Source organism: Macaca thibetana, chromosome 19 (assembly GCF_024542745.1).
Source record: "Macaca thibetana thibetana isolate TM-01 chromosome 19, ASM2454274v1, whole genome shotgun sequence".
Classification (NCBI taxonomy): Eukaryota; Metazoa; Chordata; class Mammalia; order Primates; family Cercopithecidae; genus Macaca; species Macaca thibetana.
Window position 1 is genome coordinate 19,976,503 of NC_065596.1, and position 18,524 is coordinate 19,995,026.

Below are 18,524 nucleotides of genomic sequence, written 5' to 3' on the forward strand. Positions count from 1 at the left end.
ATAACCGTGCTTTGGAAATGAAGCAATCATACGGCTTGATTTAACAGTGGCTACTACTTCTGGGGAATGCTTGGGGGAAAAAAGCATTCAGGAGTTGACCCCTGAACGATATGGGTTTGAACGCCCAGGTCCACTTACATGTGGATTTTTTGTTTGCTTTTTGAGATGGAGTCACGCTCTGTCGCCCAGGCTGGGCAATCGTGCAGTAGCGTGATCTCGGCTCACAGCAACTTCTGCCTCCTGGATTCAAGCGATTCTCCTGCCTCAGCCTCCTGAGTAGCTGGGATTACAGGTGCCCACCGCTGCGCCCGACTAATTTTTGCATTTTTAGTATAGAGGGTGTTTCACCATGTTGGCCAGGCTGGTCTCGAACTCCTGACCTCAGATGATCTGCCTGCCTCTGCCTCTCAAAGTGCTGGGACTACAGGTGTGAGCCACCATGCAGAGCCAGAATTTTTTTTTTTTTTTTTAGATGGAGTCTCGCTCCGCTGCCCAGGCTGGAGTGCAGTGGTGCCATCTCGGCTCATTGCAACCTCTGCCTCCCGGGTTCAAGCGATTCTCCTGCCTCAGCCTCCCGAGTAGCTGGGATTACAGGCACGCGCCACCACGCCCAGCTAATGTTTGCATTTTTAGTAGAGATTGGGTTTCGCCATGTCGGCCAGGCTGGTCTCAAACTCCTGACCTCAGGTGATCCATCCGCCTGGGCCTCCCAAAGTGCTGGGATTACAGGCATGAGCCCCAGCGCCTGGCCTCTTCATGGATTTTTGACTGTGCAGGTGGTGGGCTGTAATTGTTCAAAGGGCAACTATAATTGAGAAATTGATTCCAAATGGGAAGAAAAATTTTAGGATCACTCCACAGTGAATGAAACTCACCCAATGCCACATTTTGTAGGCAGTTAATGAGCCATTTTTCACCTCTTTCTCTCCCACTGTCTGTCTCCACCTGTTCTCTTTTCAGTCAATGCACCCCCCTCCCACCTCCAGGCCAATCATGTTCATAGTAATGCAGCCCTAGGAGAAGGCTTGTGTCTCACTTACTAGCTGTGTGACCTTGAGCAGGTGTCTTAACCTCTCTGGGCTTCCCGCCCTCATCTATAAAATGAAGATAATAAAAGCTCCTGCTTCATTACATGGTGGTGAGGATTAAATGAGCTGACACCTGCAGAGCACATCTTATGTTCTCTATCGTGCTCAAAAATCAACAAAAATGAAAATAAAATAAATAAGCCAGGCACAGTATCGCACTTCTGTGGTCCCAGCTACTTGAGAGGCTCAGGCAGGAGGATCTCTTGAGCCCAGGAGTTTGAGACCAGTCTGGACAACACAGTGAGACCCCATCTCTTAAAAAAAAAAAAAAAAAAAACTTAGGGCCAGGCATGTCTGTAATGGCTCATGCCTGTAATGGCAACCCTTTGGGAGGCCGAGGTGGGCGGATCACTTGAGGTCATGAGTTTGAGACCAGCCTGGCTAACATGGGGAAACCCCATCTCTACTAAAAATACAAAAAATTATGGGCGTGGTAGTGTGCTATAGTCCCACCTACTCAGGAGGCTGTGGCATAAGAAAAGAATCACTTGAACCCAGGAGACGGAGGTTGCAGTGAGCCAAGATCACAACACTGCACTCCAGCCTGAGCAACAGAGTGAGACTCCTTCAAAACAAAAAAAAAGAAGAAAGAAAAACTTAAAAGAAATAAAAGAAATAAAAGTGTATTCAATGATATTAAATTAAAATGTTTTAAATAAAATTAAAATGAATAATGAAATGAAAGGGAACATGATAATTAATAGTTTAAAAATAAAATGGGCTGGGTGCAGTGGCTCACGCCTGTAATTCCAGCACTTTGAGAGGACAAGGTGGGCGGATCACCTGAGGTCGGGAGTTTGAGACCAGCCTGACCAACATAGTGAAACCCTGTCTCTACTGAAAATACAAAAAAATTAGCCAGCCATGGTGGCGGGCGCCTGTAGTCTCAGCTATTTGGCAGGCTGAGGCAGGATAATTGCTTGAACCCGGGAGGCGGAGGTTGCAGTGAGCAGAGATCATGCCACTGCACTCCAGCCTCAGCAACAGAGTGAGACTCTGTCTCAAAAATAAATAAAATGAACCCAAACAACTGAAGGAAGCCACAGAGGGGTCATGACATGCCCAGAGTTACCCAGGACACCAGGGACAGAGGAAGAATCTGAACTCAGAGCCACCTGATTCTATCCCAGGCTTGGCTGGGTGCAGTGGGTCACTCCTGTAATCCCACCACTTTGGGTAGGAGGTAGGAGGATCGCTTGAGGCCAGGAGTGTAAGACTAGCCTGGGCAACACATCTCTACAAAAAATAAAAATTAGCCCAGTGTGGTGGTGCACGCCTGTAGTCTCTGCACTTTGGGAGGCTGAGGCAGGAGGATCGTTTGAGCCCAGGAGTTGGAGGCTGCAGTCGGCTGAGATAGCACCATTGCACTCCAGCCTACATGACAGAAAGAGACTCTGTCTCAAAAAAAAAAAATTGGACCAGGCGTGGTGGCTTATGCCTGTAATCCCAGCACTTTGGGAGACCAAGGCAGGTGGATGACCTGAGGTCAGGAGTTCAAGACCGGCCTGGCCAACATGGTGAAATCCTGCCTCTACTAAAAATACAAAATTAGCCGGGCATGGTGGTGCATGCCTGCAATCCCAGCTACTCAGGAGGCTGAGGTAAGAGAATCGCTTGAACCTGGGAGGTGGAGTTTGCAGTGAGCCGAGATTGAGCCATTGCACTCCAGCCTGGGCGACAAGAGGAAAACTACATCTCAAAAACAAAATAAAATAAAAAATGTAATCCAGGCTTGTTCCACAGGACTCTCTTTTTGACTTTTTTTTTTTTTTTTTTTTTTTTTTTTTTTTTTTGAGACGGAGTCTCGCTCTGTCGCCCAGGCTGGAGTGCAGTGGCGCGATCTCGGCTCACTGCAAGCTCCGCCTCCCGGGTTCACGCCATTCTCCTGCCTCAGCCTCCCGAGTAGCTGGGACTACAGGCGCCCACAACCGCGCCCGGCTAATTTTTTGTATTTTTAGTAGAGACGGGGTTTCACCGTGGTCTCGATCTCCTGACCTTGTGATCCGCCCGCCTCGGCCTCCCAAAGTGCTGGGATTACAGGCGTGAGCCACCGCGCCCGGCTTCTTTTTGACTTTTCAAAAATGGCTTTTAAAGATCCTAAGCTCGGCCAGGCGCGGTGGCTCAAGCTTGTAATCCCAGCACTTTGGGAGGCCAAGACGGGCGGATCACGAGGTCAGGAGATCGAGACCATCCTGGTTAACATGGTGAAACCCCGTCTCTACTAAAAAATACAAAAAAACTAGCCGGGCAAGGTGGCGGGCGCCTGTAGTCTCAGCTACTTGGGAGGCTGAGGCAGGAGAATGGTGTAAACCCGGGAGGCAGGGCTTGCAGTGAGCTGAGATCCGGCCACTGCACTCCAGCCTGGACGACAGAGCGAGACTCCGTCTCAAAAAATAATAATAAAATAAAATAAAATAAAATAAAATAAAATAAAAAATGAAATCTAGGTTTGTTCCACAGGCCTCTCTTTTTGACTTTTCAAAAATGGCTTTCAAAGATCCTGAGCTCCCACTCACTTGCACTCTCCGCTCCTGCCAAGAGAATCCGCCTGTCATGCCCGTGAATCAAGCAGACCTGGTCCAGCCTCCGAATCTGTCCCCACACGGGTCCGTGCTCCGCTCCTCACATGCCTGCCTTCACTTCTCTAAATCCTCCCTATTCTTCCAGGCTCTGCTCTGGTGCTGCCTCCTCCAGGCAGACTCCCTGATTTCTCCAGGCCACACCGGTTGGGGAGGTTGTATCCCATGATGGGAAAATTAAAGGGTCCAAGTCAAGTTTGCCCACCCAGGCCAGGCACAAAGAGGTGCTCAGGAAGGCTGCCTGCCTGTCCCTGGAGGGGAGTCCTCCCTGTCATCCTCTCCATCTGTGCCCTGAACTGGCCGCCACAGGGACTTGGGGAGCTGAGAGGGAGTGAGGATGATGGAGGAAGAAGCATGTCTTTCTAGGAGTTCATAGCTAAAGAGACGGATGCAAGAGAAGACAGCTGGATCTACCTCACGGCCTTTGAACTGGCTGTTCCAGCCACTTGGAATGCAATTCCTGCAAACTCCCTCCCCCACTCCCCTTCCGCTTCTTTTATTTTTATTTTTATTTTTTTATTTTTGAGATTGAGTCTCACTCTGTTGCCCAGGTTGCAGTGCAATGGCACAATCTTGGCTCACTGCAACCTCCACCTCCCGGGCTCAAGCAATTCTCCTGCCTCAGCCTGGGCTCAGAGTAGCTGGGATTATAGGTGGCCGCCACCACACCCAGCTAATATTTGTATTTTTAGTAGAAACAAAGTTTCACCATGTTGGCCAGGCTGGTCTCGAACTCCTGACCTCAAGTGATCTGCCTGCCTCGGGTTCTCAAAGTGCTGGGATTACAGTCATGAGTCACCATACCCAGCTCTCCCCTTCCCTTTCCAGTCTTTGCTCCAATATCACCTTCTCTGGGAAGCCTTCCCTGGCCACCCTCTTAAAAACTGCAGCCACCTCCCCTGCCCAGGATGCTTCAATTCCCTTTTCCTGTTTTGTCTGTCTTCGCGACACAAAACACACATTGTCACTTATTTATCTTGTTTCGTGTTCATCTCCCGTACTCAGCGGTCGGCTCCACGAGAGCAAGGATTTTTGCCTACCCTATTCCCTGGCTGATTCCCCGATGCCTGGAGCAGCGCCTGCTATCTAAATATGTGCTGAGTACACACGCTCCAAAGCAAAAGATCAAGGTCCAAGGGAAAGTGGGTCCTTGGAAAAGCAAGGGGTCACTGTGGCCGGGGAGAGCGGAGATTGGATGGGGAGGTGGTACTGGGGCCAAACTGTGATGAGGAGGGTCTGATAGGTGGCAATGTAGGGAGAAGCTATTGCATGGGGAGCAGACTAGGGCCTGGGCAAAGGCCTGGGCTGGAAAGCTTGTACGGGGAGCAGGGGGGAGGTCAGGACGCTAGGGGGCAGCAGAGAGGAAAGGAGAAGAGGTGGGTACTGGAATGAAAGGGAGGGTCTTCAGCCAAGCCCCAGGAGAGAGAAGCCTGAAGTTGGGGGGGCGTGTATCCGGCATCTAAGGCCTCACACTCACCTCTGTCTTCTTAAATCGCGCCCTGAGAGTCTTCATGGTCGGTGCCCTGCGTTTCTCCTCTTCCCAGGCCACCTGAGGAAGGTCAAGGGTGGGGGTAAGGTGAGGGATACCAGTCCCGGTGGGCGGCAGGGTCCCTTGCCTCTCCCTCCTCAAAAGGGCCACTTCCTCCTCCCTGACCAGTCCTGGCCCCCTAGAACAAGACACAGACCTGCTGTCTCTCCTACCTGCTGTGTGTCCTTTGGCAGGTTACTTGCCCTCTCTGTTTTTATTTCCCTCATCTATAAAATGACAGAAACGATCCTTTCTTGAGCAACTCATGGTCAGTTTTCAGTATGGTCCCAACATAGAGCCTGGCCAAACATGAGGGGCTCCATAAATGCATCTCGCTGGTATTTCCTGTTGTCCAAACAGATCAAGCCTTCTCTGGTCTAACTTTTCTCTCTGTGCAGTTATTTCTGCCTAGAATGGTTTCCTTTTTCTTCTCTGAACTCCTACTCATCCTTCAAAACCCAGTTACCAAAATCCCTTGCTCTGATCAGCTTTGCCTCTCGTTCCCAAGCAGAGATCTAACTCCCCAAATCGGGTTCCCGCCTACGCTGGCTGGGTCTCTTCCTCTGCCTCACCCCTGGCTCCATGGGCTGGAAGGGTCTGGGCTGATTCTGTCTTTTGCAACAGTCGGGGGCTCCCTGGGGACTGAAGCCAGGGCTGAGGGCTCTCAGCACAGAGGCCTGTTTCCTAGATAATCAGAGGGAACCTCCATGTGACAGCAATTCACCCATAGTGGGTGGAGGTCTGGGGCGATGGCTGCATGCATGTGTGTGACGTGAGCGTGGGGCATGTGCACGTCTGTACACCTGGGCCTGTTCTATGTTCCGCATATGCAGGCACGGAGGTCAGGCAGGACTATCTCGAGGGGGTGTGTTTTTTGAGGGGTGTGACTGTGAGGCCCTATGTCTGAAAGGGATCTTTGTGATGGAGAATCTGTATTTGCCTCTTACCAGGGAGTAGGGGTTGGGATGGCCTCTATCTGTCCACCTACCTACCTGTGAATTCTCCAAGCCACCCTTCCACCCAGTTACCACCTATGCACTCACCTGGGCATCCATCCTCCCACCTAAGCACTGTACACCCACCCACTGGCCACCACCCACAAACTCACCCACCCAATTTGTGTTCTCATGGTTCTTCATCACCCTTTATTCAGGCTTCACCCACACATCCATCCACCTGCCCAAACACCTACCAACTCCCACCATTCATCCATCCACTCATCTGCCCATCCATCCACTTATCCATCCCTCCATCCATCCACCCAACCACCCATCCATCCATCCGCGCATCCATCCATCCATCCATCCATCCATCCATCCATCTGCCCACCCAATCACCCACCCATCAACCCACCTACCTATCCACTCATCCACTGATCCATCCACTTATCCATCCATCCATCCACCCACCCACCCACCAGTCCATCCATTCATCCACCCATTCATCCATGGATGCATGCATTGATCGATCGATCCATCCATCCATCCATCCATCCATCCATCCATCCATCTACCCATTCATCCATCTACCGAACCGCCAATCCATCTATTCGCCCCCCATCCATCTACCCACCCATCCATTCACTTACCCCTCCACCAGTACCCATTCACTCACTACCTACCCTTTCTTCTTCTACCTCTGACTGGAGGATTCAATCACACCCAAAGCAGGGGGTAATAAGACACCCAACAGAGGAGTTCACAGGCTGCTTGGGAGAAGACAGTCTGTGGGCTTGGGGGAGGGAAAAATGCCTGCTAAATTTAGGGAGCTGCTTGCTGGAAGAGGTGATGGTAAATAAGAAGGGCCTGATGGCCGGGTGGGATGTTGAGCACCAGCCTTGGAGGAAGTGAGGCAGGGCACAGGCCGGCAAGTGCGAAGTGCGTGGGTGAAGGAGTGCATGTGTGTGTCAGGGTACCCGGGTAGCTCTGAAGCCTGGCTGGGACCCAGCACAGCTTCTTTCTCCCACACACAAGGGCTCAGGGGCTTGGGGCCCTAAAGGGATCCTCCATCCTGGGCCTCTCCCACCTCCTTCCTCCCCTACCTCCTGCAGCTCCAGTGCCCCGAGCTCCCGGCCACAGTGCCCACTGCCGGCTCCGGTTACCCACTCCCAGCTGGGCCACGAGCAGCTCCAGCCGCTCCACTCTGACACCTGATCGGCTCTGAGCGGGCGGCCGCCCCAGGGGGCCGAGGATGAGCCGAGGGAGGAGACAGGCTGGCAGCGGACTGCCTGTTGGCCAACTGGCTCTGGCGGGAAGACACCCACGATCTTCCCTGTCATCACTGGACTGATTTCAGTTTCTGGAAGGAGCCATGCTCTTCCTCTCTTCTCAGCCTTTGCACTTGCTGTTCCCCTGACCATGAACATTCTTTCTGTACTTCATGTCACCCCCAACCGGCTCTACCTGGCTTTAGATCTTTGCTGCAACATCTCCTCCTCCAGGAAGCCCTCCCGGATGCCCCCAGCCTGGGTCAGGTGCCTCCTGTGAGCTCCCTCATTGCCCTGTGCCCTCTTTGTCACCCATTGCACCCCAACCGCACCATGTCACCATTACCTGGTCACATGTTTGTGTCCACCCCCAGCCACCAGGGCATAGATGGCACCACCTTTGTTCAAAGTAGGTACTCAACACATGATTCTTAAATGAGTCCTCCAGGCCACCAGCCCCATTGACCTTGAGCAGGACCGTCCTGCAGAACGCAGAACCTCCAGTTGGATGATACTCAAATAACCTGGCCGGGCGCAGTGGCTCAGGCCTGTAATCCCAGCACTTTAGGAGGCCGAGGCCGGCGGATCACCTGAGGTCAGGAGTTCAGGACCAGCCTGACTAACATGGTGAAACCCCGTCTCTACTAAAAAATACAAAAATTTGCTGGGCGTGGTGGCGGGCGCCCGTAATCCCAGCTACTAGGGAGGCTGAGGCAGGAGAATCGCTTGAACCTGAGAGGCGGAGGTTGCAGTGAACCGAGATCGCTCCACTGCACTCCAGCCTGGGCCACAGAGCGAAGCTCCCCCTCACAGAAAAAAAAAAAAAAAAAAAAAAAAAAAAAAAAAAAAAAGATACTCTGATAACTCTGAGTGGCATTCAAAACCGTTGGACTGGGGTCCCTGCCGTCCGGCTCCGTCCTTACGGAATTTACTAATCCGTAAAAGGGGTTGTGGGGGCATCGATAGCCTGTGTCCCTCATTTTAGAGGTGACTGGAGAACTGTCACGTAGGTGACCGCCCCAATTTCCCGCCCGGGTCATAGGGCAGCCTCTTCCCAAGCCGCGCGAACGCCTGCATGCAAAGAGCCAGGTTTCCTTCTGACAGCAGTTAACATGGCGCCTGCGGCGTCAGCACGAGGCGCATGCGCCTTGCTGTGGGAGGCCGGGTGCGCAGGACGAGAACGCCGTTCCTCCTTCTTCCCCGCCCCGCCCCGCTTCCGGCGGAAGCGGCCTCAACAAGGGAAACTTTATTGTTCCCGTGGGGTAGGCGAGGATGTCGGTGAATTATGCGGCGGGGCTGTCGCCGTACGCGGACAAGGGCAAGTGCGGCCTCCCTGAGGTGAGCGCGTCCGAGGGTCCCGAGCTTCGCGCCCCGGGGCCGCGAGGCATTGTGGGAATATCAGGAGGCACTGAGGCTAGACCATGGGAGGGACTTCCCAGTGAGGAAGGGGCGGGAAGTGACGCCCCTGCGCGCCCGGGGACGCGAACACGCCCAACTCTGTGGCCAGCCTGTCCGGGCTGATGGGGGAGAGAGGGGATGTAGTTCCAGGAGGAGGGGACGACAGGCGCAAAGGCAGGGAGGTGGGAATAAACACATTTGGAGAACGATTAGGCCTGGGAGGTTTCCAGAGTTGGGCCAGGACGGGGCTCAAATGCCAGGCTGGGGAGTTGGTACTTTATCCTGAGGGTGATGGGGAACGGTTTTGCCCTGGCGAGGGGCCTGGACAGAATGTGCCAGAAAGATCCCTCCAGCCACTCGGAGGGGAAGTGGAGGGATCGGCTGCCCCCACCGCGCACTGTGGGACTTTGGGGAAGTCATTTCCCTTCTGGGTCTCCATCTCCATCCTTCCTGCAAAGGAGGGGAAGATGGCCCCATTCCAAAAAGGCTGGCCCATGCATTCTGAATCATGTATTTAATGAGAGCCGATGGTGTGCGCCCGTCCAGAAGCCCCACTCTTCATGCTGCTGTTAGTCACTTTATTTTATTATTATTATTATTATTTATTATTATTATTGAGAGTTTCTGTGTCGCCCAGGCTGGAGTGCAGTGGCACGATCTCGGCTCACTGCAACCTCCCCCTCCCAGGTTCAAGTGATTCTCCTGCCTTAGCCTCCTCTGCAGAGTAGATGAGATTGCAGGCACCTGCCACCACGCCCAGCTAATTTGTGTGTTTTTAGTAGAGGCGCGGTTTCACCATGTTGGCCAGTCTGGTCTCGAACTCTTGACCTCAAGTGATCCACCCACCTTGGCCTCCCAAAGTGCTGGGATTACAGGCGTGAGCCACCACGCCCGGCCTGTTAGTCACTTTATTCTACCAACATTTATGGAGTACCTACCGTGGGTCAGGCACTTTCTAGGTACTAGGGCCACAGCCAGGAGCAAGACAAATTAAAAACCCCTCTTTCTAGTAAGAGAGACTGACTAGGGGTTGCATGGAAACCAGGTGGCCAAGGGAGGCGTCACTGTCACAGAAGTGACATCTGAGCCACAAGTTACAGGAGGTGAGGGAGGGAGCCATGTGGGTGTCTAGGGGAAGAGCATTAAAGGGTGTGGCCCTGAAGCAGGACTGTGCCTGGTGTGATGGAGGAACAGGGAGGAGACCTGTGTGGCTGGAGCAGAGTGAGGCGGGGAGAGGGAGGAGAAGAGGGCAGGGAGGGGGCAGGGGAGGTAGTACAGGGCCTGGTGGGCCGTGGGGAGGGCTAGGGCTTTGACAAGGCAAGTGGGAGTCATGGAAGGTTGTAGGCAGAGGAGGGGCATGAGGACAAGCTGCCTTTTCCAATCCGTTTTCCTCCTTCAGGCAAGACAGGGACAGCTCAGTCTGTGGCTTGTGTGTGGCCTTGCCACTTGGGGAACTGTTTTGACCCCTCCATCTGCTCTCTCCCCCCACAGATCTTCGACCCCCCGGAGGAGCTGGAGCGGAAGGTGTGGGAGCTGGCAAGGCTGGTCTGGCAGTCTTCCCATGTGGTGTTCCACACGGGTGCCGGCATCAGCACTGCCTCTGGCATTCCCGACTTCAGGTCTGTGAGTGTGCAGGGGAATTCGAGGCAAGGCCCACCAGGCTGCCAGGGGCTTCCTTGCGAGCCATATACATCTGGGAATTAGAACCCATCCATCTGCTGTTCTCCTGGATGTGTCCTGGGTACTGGAAAGGGGTAACACCCCCTCCCCGTAAGATGTGTCCCTTGGCTGGGCGTGGGGGATCACAAGGTCAGGAGTTCCAGACCAGCCTGGCCAATATGATGAATCCCTGTCTCTACTAAGAATACAAAAATTAGCCAGGTGTGGTGGCACACATCTGTAGTCCCAGCTACTTGGGAGGCTGAGGCAGGAGAATCTCTTGAACCTGGGAGGTGGAGGCAGTGAGCCGAGATCGCACCACTGCACTCCGGCCTGGGCGACAGAGTGAGGCTCTGTCTAAAAACAAACAAAACAAAATGAAGATGTGTCCCTGTCACAACCAGCATTCCACTCACCCCATTGGCCAGAACACAGTTGCCGGATCACATTTGGCTTCAAGGAATGCTGGGAAATGTAGTCTTTCACACTTGCAAGTGTAGCCAGGCATGGTGGCGGGCACCTGTAATCCCAGCTACTTGGGAGGCCAAGGTGGGAGAATCGCTTGAACCTGGGAGGTGGAGTTCGCAGTTAGCCACGATCGTGCCATTGCACTCCAGCCTGGGCGACAGAGCCAGACTCCATCTCAAAAAAAAAAAAAAAAAAAAGAATTCCAAGGCGTGAATTTCTACTCCTCCTCCTCTTCCATAACCTGCTGTGGCTTCCCATTGCCAGGCAGTGTAGAGTTCTGAATACCTTGTGCTGGAAGCTGAAGCCCTTCCTGCTCCAGCCCTGAATCACCTCTCCAACTTCAGCCCCTCCTGCTCCTGCTGCAGCCCCAAAACACCTGCATTTCCCAGCTCTTCCCAGCACCCAGGCCTTTGTTTACGCCTTCTGGCTGATCTTCCCTCTCACCCTTCAAGAAACTGCTCAGCCTCCTCCAGGAAGCCCAGTCAAGCCTGGACCAAAAGAGATACCTGGGCCTGGAGAAGCCCAGGGCCCCCAACACCTCCACTGGGCTTCCCTAAGCCCGGGTACCTCCTCTGGTCCAGGCTTGACTCTTGGGGCCAGAGGGTCTGTGTCCACATGTCTCCCCCAAGATCAAGGGCTTCTGGAGGGCAGGGCTTGGGTCCATGTGGGCATCGTCCGGGCTCATTGCAGCAGCAGTGCTGGTTGAATAGAACAAGTCATTTTTGCCTTGGTGTGAATTCATCTCTCTCTGCCTCTCCCTCTCTCTTTCTCTCTCCTATTCTGTCTCTGACTTGCTTTCTTTGTCTTTCACTCTTTCTCTCTCTGTCTGTGTCTTGTTCTATCCCCCTCTCCCTGTTCTTCCGACTCACCCTCTATTTCTCTCTTTCTGATTCCCTCTCTCTGTCTCCCTGTCTCTCTCTGTCTCCCTGTCTCTCTCTGTCTCCCGATTGTCTCTCTCTCCAACTTTCTCTCTATGCCTCTCTGATGCTCCCTCTGTCTCTTTTTCTGTTCCCCTCTGCCTGTCCATCTCTCCCGGCCTGTCACCCTCAGGGGTCCCCACGGAGTCTGGACCATGGAGGAGCGAGGCCTGGCCCCCAAGTTCGACACCACCTTTGAGAGCGCACGGCCCACGCAGACCCACATGGCGCTGGTGCAGCTGGAACGCGTGGGCCTCCTTCGCTTCCTGGTCAGCCAGAACGTGGACGGGCTCCATGTGCGCTCAGGCTTCCCTAGGTAACACCCGGGCCCCGCCCCCCCCCAGGAAAGCACTTGGGGCCCCATAAACCGGGTTTGCGTTTTTAGGGGGAAAGTCCCCTTTTCCTGGTTCTGTAAGATTCTAGCCCTGAGCTCTCTGGATCTTTCTTGGCCCAGTGTGTGGAGATTTCTGAGCCCCATGGCTCAGAGCTGTCCCCGCCGGGGCCAGAGGCAGAATTTCCCTTGGGATGGGGCCGAGTGGAGCAGAGCTGTCAGGGTCTAGAAGTTGCAGTTTGTTGTTGTTGTTGTTGTTGTTGTTGTTGTTGTTTTTGAGACCGAGTTTCACTCTTGTTGCCCAGGCTGGAGTGCAATGGCGTAATCTCGGCTCAGCCTCCCGGGTTCAAGCAATTCTCCTGCCTCAGCTTCCTGAGTAGCTGGGATTACAGGCAGGTGCCACCACATCCAGCTAATTTTGTATTTTTAGTAGAGACGGGGTTTCTGCATGTTGGTCAGGCTGGTCTTGAACTCCTGACATCAGGTGATCCGCCTGCCACGGCCTCCCAAAGTGTTGGGATTACAGGCGTGAGCCACCGCGCCCGGCCTGTTGTGTTTTTAATTTCCATCTTTATTAATCTGACACTAAACGTGTCTAACACTGAAGTGAACCTGTGCTCTGGGGCTGACTGATTTCCTGATAGAGGTGTGGCCCTCCCCTGCCCCTCTTTGCCGGGTCTCACCCCTGAAGCAGCCGGTGACAGCCAGGTCAGTTGTTGAACAAGGAGCTGGGCACCCAGGGGTAAGGGGTGAGGAAGAGCTTTTTCTCTGCTTATGAAAGCAAAGGAGAGGCCGGGCACGGTGTCTCACATCTGTAATCCCAGCGCTTTGGGTGGCCAAGGAGGGTGGATCACAAGGTCAAGAGTTCGAGACTAGCCTGGCCAACATCGTGAAACCCCATCTCTACTAAGAATGCAAAAATTAGCTGGGCATGGTGGCACACACCTGTAATCTCAGCTACTCGGGAGGCTGAGTCAGGAGAATCACTTGAACCCGGGAGGCAGAGGTTGCAGTGAGCCGAGATGGTGCCACTGCACTCCATCTTGGGCGACAGAGCAACACTCTGTCTCAAAAAAAAAAAAAAAAAAAAAAAAGCAAAGGAGGGCTGGGTATGGTGACTTGTGCCTGTAATCCCAGTACTTTGGGAGGCCGAGGCGGGTGGATCACAAGGTCAGGAGATCAAGACCATCCTGGCCACATGGTGAAACCCCGTCTGTACTAAAAATAGAAAAATTAGGCCAGGCACGGTGGCTCACGCCTGTAATCCCAGCACTTTGGGAGGCCGAGGCGGGCAGATCACGAGGTCAGGAGATCAAGACCATCCTGGCTAAAACGGTGAAACCCCCTTTCTACTAAAAATACAAAAAATTAGCCAGTCCATCTTAAAAAAAAGAAAAATTAGCCAGTCATGGTGGCGGGTGCCGGTAGTCCCAGCTACTCAGGAGGCTGAGGCAGGAGAACCGCTTGAACCCAGGAGGCGGAGGTTGCAGTGAGCTGGCGGCTTGAATCTGGGAGGCAGAACTTGCAGTGAGCTGATATCGCGCCACTGCACTCCAGCCTGGGCGACAGAGCGAGACTCCATCTCAAAAAAATAAAATAAAATAAATAAATAAAATAAAGCTGGGATTGGATCTCATGCTTCAGGGCCACTCATTGCCTCGGTTTCTTCCATTATAAACTGGGAATTTGAATTCCTCTGCTTCTGACCTGGTGACATCAAGAGGTTCCCATATGCTGTCGGAGGGGACGGGCATTTTCTGAGTGGAAAGGGCTTCCCATTATCTAAGGTGGGTTCAACCGCAGGGGTTAATGATTCCTTGGGCTCAGAGAGGTTGGGCCACTTGCCCAGAGACACATAGCAGATGAGTGGTGGAGCCAGGAGCTAGAAGAGCCAGAAAGGAGTTGATCAATGTTGTGGGAGAGGAGTCCAGGAAGCCTTCCTGGAGGAGAGGGGCTTAGCACCAGCCCCAAAGCCTGGGCATCCAGGGAGCCCTTCCCACCATCGAGCCTCTTCTTCTCCCACAGGGACAAATTGGCAGAGCTTCATGGGAACATGTTCGTGGAAGAATGTGCCAAGTGTAAGACGTGAGTGCCACCTGGGTGCAGGGGCAGAGGCTCTGCCAGGCTTCCCCCAGGCGGGTGCACAGTGTGAGCCATGCAGCCACCATCCCTCCCTCAGGGCAGGCTCTGCCAGAGGGGTTGGGGGCCGAATCTGTTGTCCCAGAGACCCAGAGGATGTGGGGGGACTGGGGTGTGGCCCTCCTGGGGGGATCTGAGGGTCATGCCTTCCTCCTGGGGGGATCTGAGGGGCATATCTGCCTCCTAGAGGGATTTTGGGGCATGCCTCCCTCCTGGGGGGGTACATCCATGTCCTGGCACTGCCATAGCAACCTACCGCAGATAAGCATTTTAGAGCAATAGAAATTTGTGACAGTTCTGGGGGCCAGAAGTCCAAAATCCAGGTGTCTGCAGGGCCGTGCTCCTCTGCAACCTGTAATGGAGGATTTTTCCTGCCTTTTCGTGGCTGCTGGTGGCAGCCAGCCACCCTTGGTGGTCCTGGGCCTATAGCTACAGGGGCCTTCTTATCTCTGTGTTTCTCCTTTTTTTTGAGACAGTCTTGCTCTGTCACCCAGGCTGGAGTGCACTGGCGCAATCTCAGCTCACTGCAACCTCTACCTCCCGGGTTCAAGCAATTCTTCTGCCTCAGCCTCCCGAGTAACTGGGACTACAGGCGCCCGCCACCACACCTAATTTTTGTATTTTTAGTAGAGATGGGATTTCACCATATTGGCCAGGCTGGTGTTGTACTCCTGACCTCATGATCTGCCTGCCTCAGCCTCCCAAAGTGCTAGGATGAAAGGCATGAGCCACCGCACCCGTCCCAGTATGACGATTAAAGTCAGGAAAAGTAAAGTGGACATCGCCTTCTCTAATCCTGAATCCAGACTCGGCCTGTTGTCCCCATGCTCCAGTGGTTCCTGTTTCTCCTGGTCCGGGATCCCATGCGGGGTCCTGTCTCTCGAGCTTTGTCTGAGACAGTTTCCTGCTTTGTTTTCTGTGTGTGGGCACCGAACAGCATCCTGACCTGTTATTCCTGGAAGGCTCCTCGTTCGTGTCTCTGGGTGCTAGTTCTGGTGACCTGTCCACCCACCTTCCTGGGAGAACGTCACCCTAGAAACAGTGCGAGAGTCACCCACGGGGGCTGACCCAGCCCCATCCTCCCCCTTCCTCCCCGACACAGGCAGTATGTCCGGGACACAGTCGTGGGCACCATGGGCCTGAAGGCCACGGGCCGGCTCTGCACCGTGGCTAAGGCAAGGGGGCTGCGGGCCTGCAGGTGAGCCACCCCCACCCATGCCCTGGGCTCCAGGGGAGGCTGCTAGGCCCCTGTGGACTCTCCTCGGCTTCCTCATTGCAGGGGGGAGCTGAGGGACACCATCCTAGACTGGGAGGACTCCCTGCCCGACCGGGACCTGGCACTCGCCGATGAGGCCAGCAGGTCTGACCCCCCCCAGGGAGCCTATGGTGGGGCGGGCCGGGGCAACAGCACAAACACAGCCAGCTCCAGCACGGGGCAGTGGCTCTGGCTCAGAGGCAGTCAGGGGAGGCTTCCTGGAGGAGGTGGGCCAGGCCAGGGGCTGCACACACACACACACACACACACACACACACACACACACTCCTCGCCTCATGGCTCTGGGTGGGTGCTGCACAAGGAAACCAAGGCTTTGGCCAGGTGTCTCCTCTATCCAGTGCTGCCCAGGGGGAGGTGGCTGAGCCAGGGTCCCACCCTAGGCATCCAAGCTCTTACCACACTGTGATGCTCCTTAGGAGTGTCTAAGGGCTGGCCCAGATCCATGACCCTGCCAGCGGACAGCAGAGGAGGGCGGGGTAGGATCCCGAAGGCTGACTCGGGAGCGGGGCTGGCCTTGACCGCCCCAGTGAGCACAGATGACCTAGGTGTGAGCCAGACCCCAGGGCTGGCTCGAGATGTTGGCAGGAGCAGGGCTGGGGAAGGGATCAGGCTAAGCCCACACTCCCTGGCCCCAGGAACGCCGACCTGTCCATCACGCTGGGAACATCACTGCAGATCCGACCCAGTGGGAACCTGCCGCTGGCTACCAAGCGCCGGGGGGGCCGCCTGGTCATTGTCAACCTGCAGCCCACCAAGCACGTAGGTGTCTGAGCCCACCCCTGCCCAGGGCCACCATGCACCCTCTGCCCCACATGCCTGACCCATCCCGTCCCCCGGCAGGACCGCCATGCTGACCTCCGCATCCACGGCTACGTCGACGAGGTCATGACCCGGCTCATGAAGCACCTGGGGCTGGAGATCCCTGCCTGGGACGGCCCCCACGTGCTGGAGAGGGCGCTGCCACCCCTGCCCCGCCCGCCTACCCCCAAGCTGGAGCCCAAGGAGGAATCACCCACCCGGATCAACGGCTCTATCCCTGCCGGCCCCAAGCAGGAGCCCTGCGCCCAGCACAACGGCTCAGAGCCCGCCAGCCCCAAACGGGAGCGGCCCACCAGCCCTGCCCCCAACAGACCCCCCAAAAGGGTGAAGGCCGAGGCGGTCCCCAGCTGACCAGGGTGCTTGGGGAGGGTGGGGCTTTTTGTAGCAACTGTGGATTCTTTTCCTCTCGTGGTCTCACTTTGTTACTTGTTTCTGTCCCCGGGAGCCTCAGGGCTCTGAGAGCTGTGCTACAGGCCAGGGGTTGCACCGGACCTCCATGGTCTCTCCCTGGGCTCTAGGGGCCTTTGGTGGGGTTTGGAGAAGAAGCCACACCCCAGAGCTAACAGCTGAGCCCCTGCCACACCCCATCCTCTGACTTGGAGTGTTGTCCAGAGGTGCGGCTGGGCCTTCCCTGGTCTCCAGCTTAAACAGGAGTGAACTCCCTCTGCCCCCAGGGCCTCCCCACTGGGCCCCCTACACCCCACCCTACCCCTCCTCCATGGACCCTGCAGGAGGGGAGACCCACCTCGAAGTGGGGGACACAGTAGAGGCTTTGCACTGCCTTTGGGGCTGGAGGGAGACGTGGGTCCACCAGGCTTCTGGAAAAGTCCTCAATGCAATAAAAAATTTCCTTCTTGCATCTCAGTGTGTTTATGTTATTTTATTTTATTGAGCCAGAGTCTCACTCTGTCACCAAGGCTGGAATGCAGTGGCTTGATCTCAGTTCACTGCAGCCTCTGCCTCCCTGGGTTCAAGCGATTCTCCTGCCTCAGCCTCCCAAGTAGCTGGGATTATAGGTTTGTGCCACTACACCCAGCTATTTGTTTGCATTTTTTTTTGTAGAGACGGGGGTCTCACTCTGTGGCCCAGGCTGGTCTTAAATTCCTGGGCTCAAGCAGCCAGGCCAGCTCGGCCTCCCAAAGTGCTGGACTTAACCGGCGTGAGCCGCCGTGCCCAGTAAGTGTTTAAATTACCAATTTGTGGCAGGTCCTCACCCCCGGGTCAGGAGTTCGTGGTCCCCTCCTCCCTGAACCACCTGCCTGGGCTCCGTTGCAATCCCTGCCCCTCAAGCCTGGGGGCGAGGAACAAGGGCTCACTTCTCCCGCCTCTGGAGAGGGCTCACCTCACCCACCCCACCTCTGGAGGGATCAGGCCAGTTTTCTGATGAAGTCAACATGGTAGCTGGCATTTTCTAAGCACTCAGTTTGTAGTTATACACTTATGTGCATTTTTTGTTTGTTTGTTTAACATTTGCCGCCAGGCTATGAGCCCCCTCCAGTGCTTTGGGCCCAACTGGGATTGCAGCCTGGCAGGCGCACACAGCCCTCAGTGGGGGGCGACCCCACAGAAGAGCGCAGGCGCAGCCGGGTTCCACCTTCCCCAGCTGTGACCTTGGGCAGTCCCTCCACTTCCGACGCCTCCGTGTCCTCACCCGCAAAACGAGCAGGGTGGACCGCGCAGATCCCCGGGAAGGCAGCTGCCTCCCCGCAACCTCGGCGCGACACCTTGAAAGCGCCACGACTGCCTCCCCGCACTCCGCCCGCCGCCGCTCTCCAAGGTGCTGAAGTCGTGCCCGGCGCCTCTCCACCGCAGCTCCAGCGCCGGCATCTGGCGGGGGTGTGGAGCCCACACCTCTCTCCCCCATCCCAGGCTGGCCCAGCCCCTCCTTCTGGGGAGTCGAGGAGTCCCAGACTCCGCCTCCACACCAAAACAAGGTTCTGTCAAAATACTTTATTTCGGATCAGGCAGTCTTAGAAAAGGGGGGTGATTGTGGGCCGTGGCTGCTCCGAAGACCAGGGCGCACCCAGGGCTCCGGGGCCAGGCTCCCTGCAGTCTCGGCGGCTGCCTCCTTCCAGTGTGCGAGGGAGGCCGGTTGCTGGGCATCTGTTATGTGTGT

The 18,524-nt window shown here is 55.2% G+C and overlaps 3 protein-coding genes across 3 annotated transcripts in view; 1 reads left to right on the forward strand and 2 right to left on the reverse strand.

Annotated features, from left to right (window-relative positions):
• Window positions 1-7,351, reverse strand: part of ANKRD24 (ankyrin repeat domain 24) — a 41,424-nt gene extending 34,073 nt beyond the window's left edge. Inside the window, exons 1-2 of the mRNA XM_050770066.1 lie at window positions 7,237-7,351; window positions 5,145-5,216 (exon numbers count right to left, since the gene is read on the reverse strand). The gene's annotated coding sequence lies outside the window, so the exon portion shown is untranslated. The remainder of the gene's footprint in view (window positions 1-5,144; window positions 5,217-7,236) is intronic.
• SIRT6 (sirtuin 6) overlaps window positions 1-17,267 on the forward strand; it is a 286,565-nt gene extending 269,298 nt beyond the window's left edge. The window contains exons 2-9 of the mRNA XM_050771037.1: window positions 8,661-8,739; window positions 10,291-10,418; window positions 11,977-12,159; window positions 14,200-14,259; window positions 15,416-15,511; window positions 15,593-15,673; window positions 16,225-16,348; window positions 16,430-17,267. Coding sequence (XP_050626994.1) covers window positions 8,674-8,739; window positions 10,291-10,418; window positions 11,977-12,159; window positions 14,200-14,259; window positions 15,416-15,511; window positions 15,593-15,673; window positions 16,225-16,348; window positions 16,430-16,759 — 1,068 coding nt within the window. The 5' untranslated portion in view covers window positions 8,661-8,673 and the 3' untranslated portion in view covers window positions 16,760-17,267. The remainder of the gene's footprint in view (window positions 1-8,660; window positions 8,740-10,290; window positions 10,419-11,976; window positions 12,160-14,199; window positions 14,260-15,415; window positions 15,512-15,592; window positions 15,674-16,224; window positions 16,349-16,429) is intronic.
• The window catches only part of FSD1 (fibronectin type III and SPRY domain containing 1), a 293,078-nt gene that overhangs the window by 130,875 nt on the left and 143,679 nt on the right, over window positions 1-18,524 (reverse strand). The gene's annotated exons all lie outside the window — the stretch shown is intronic.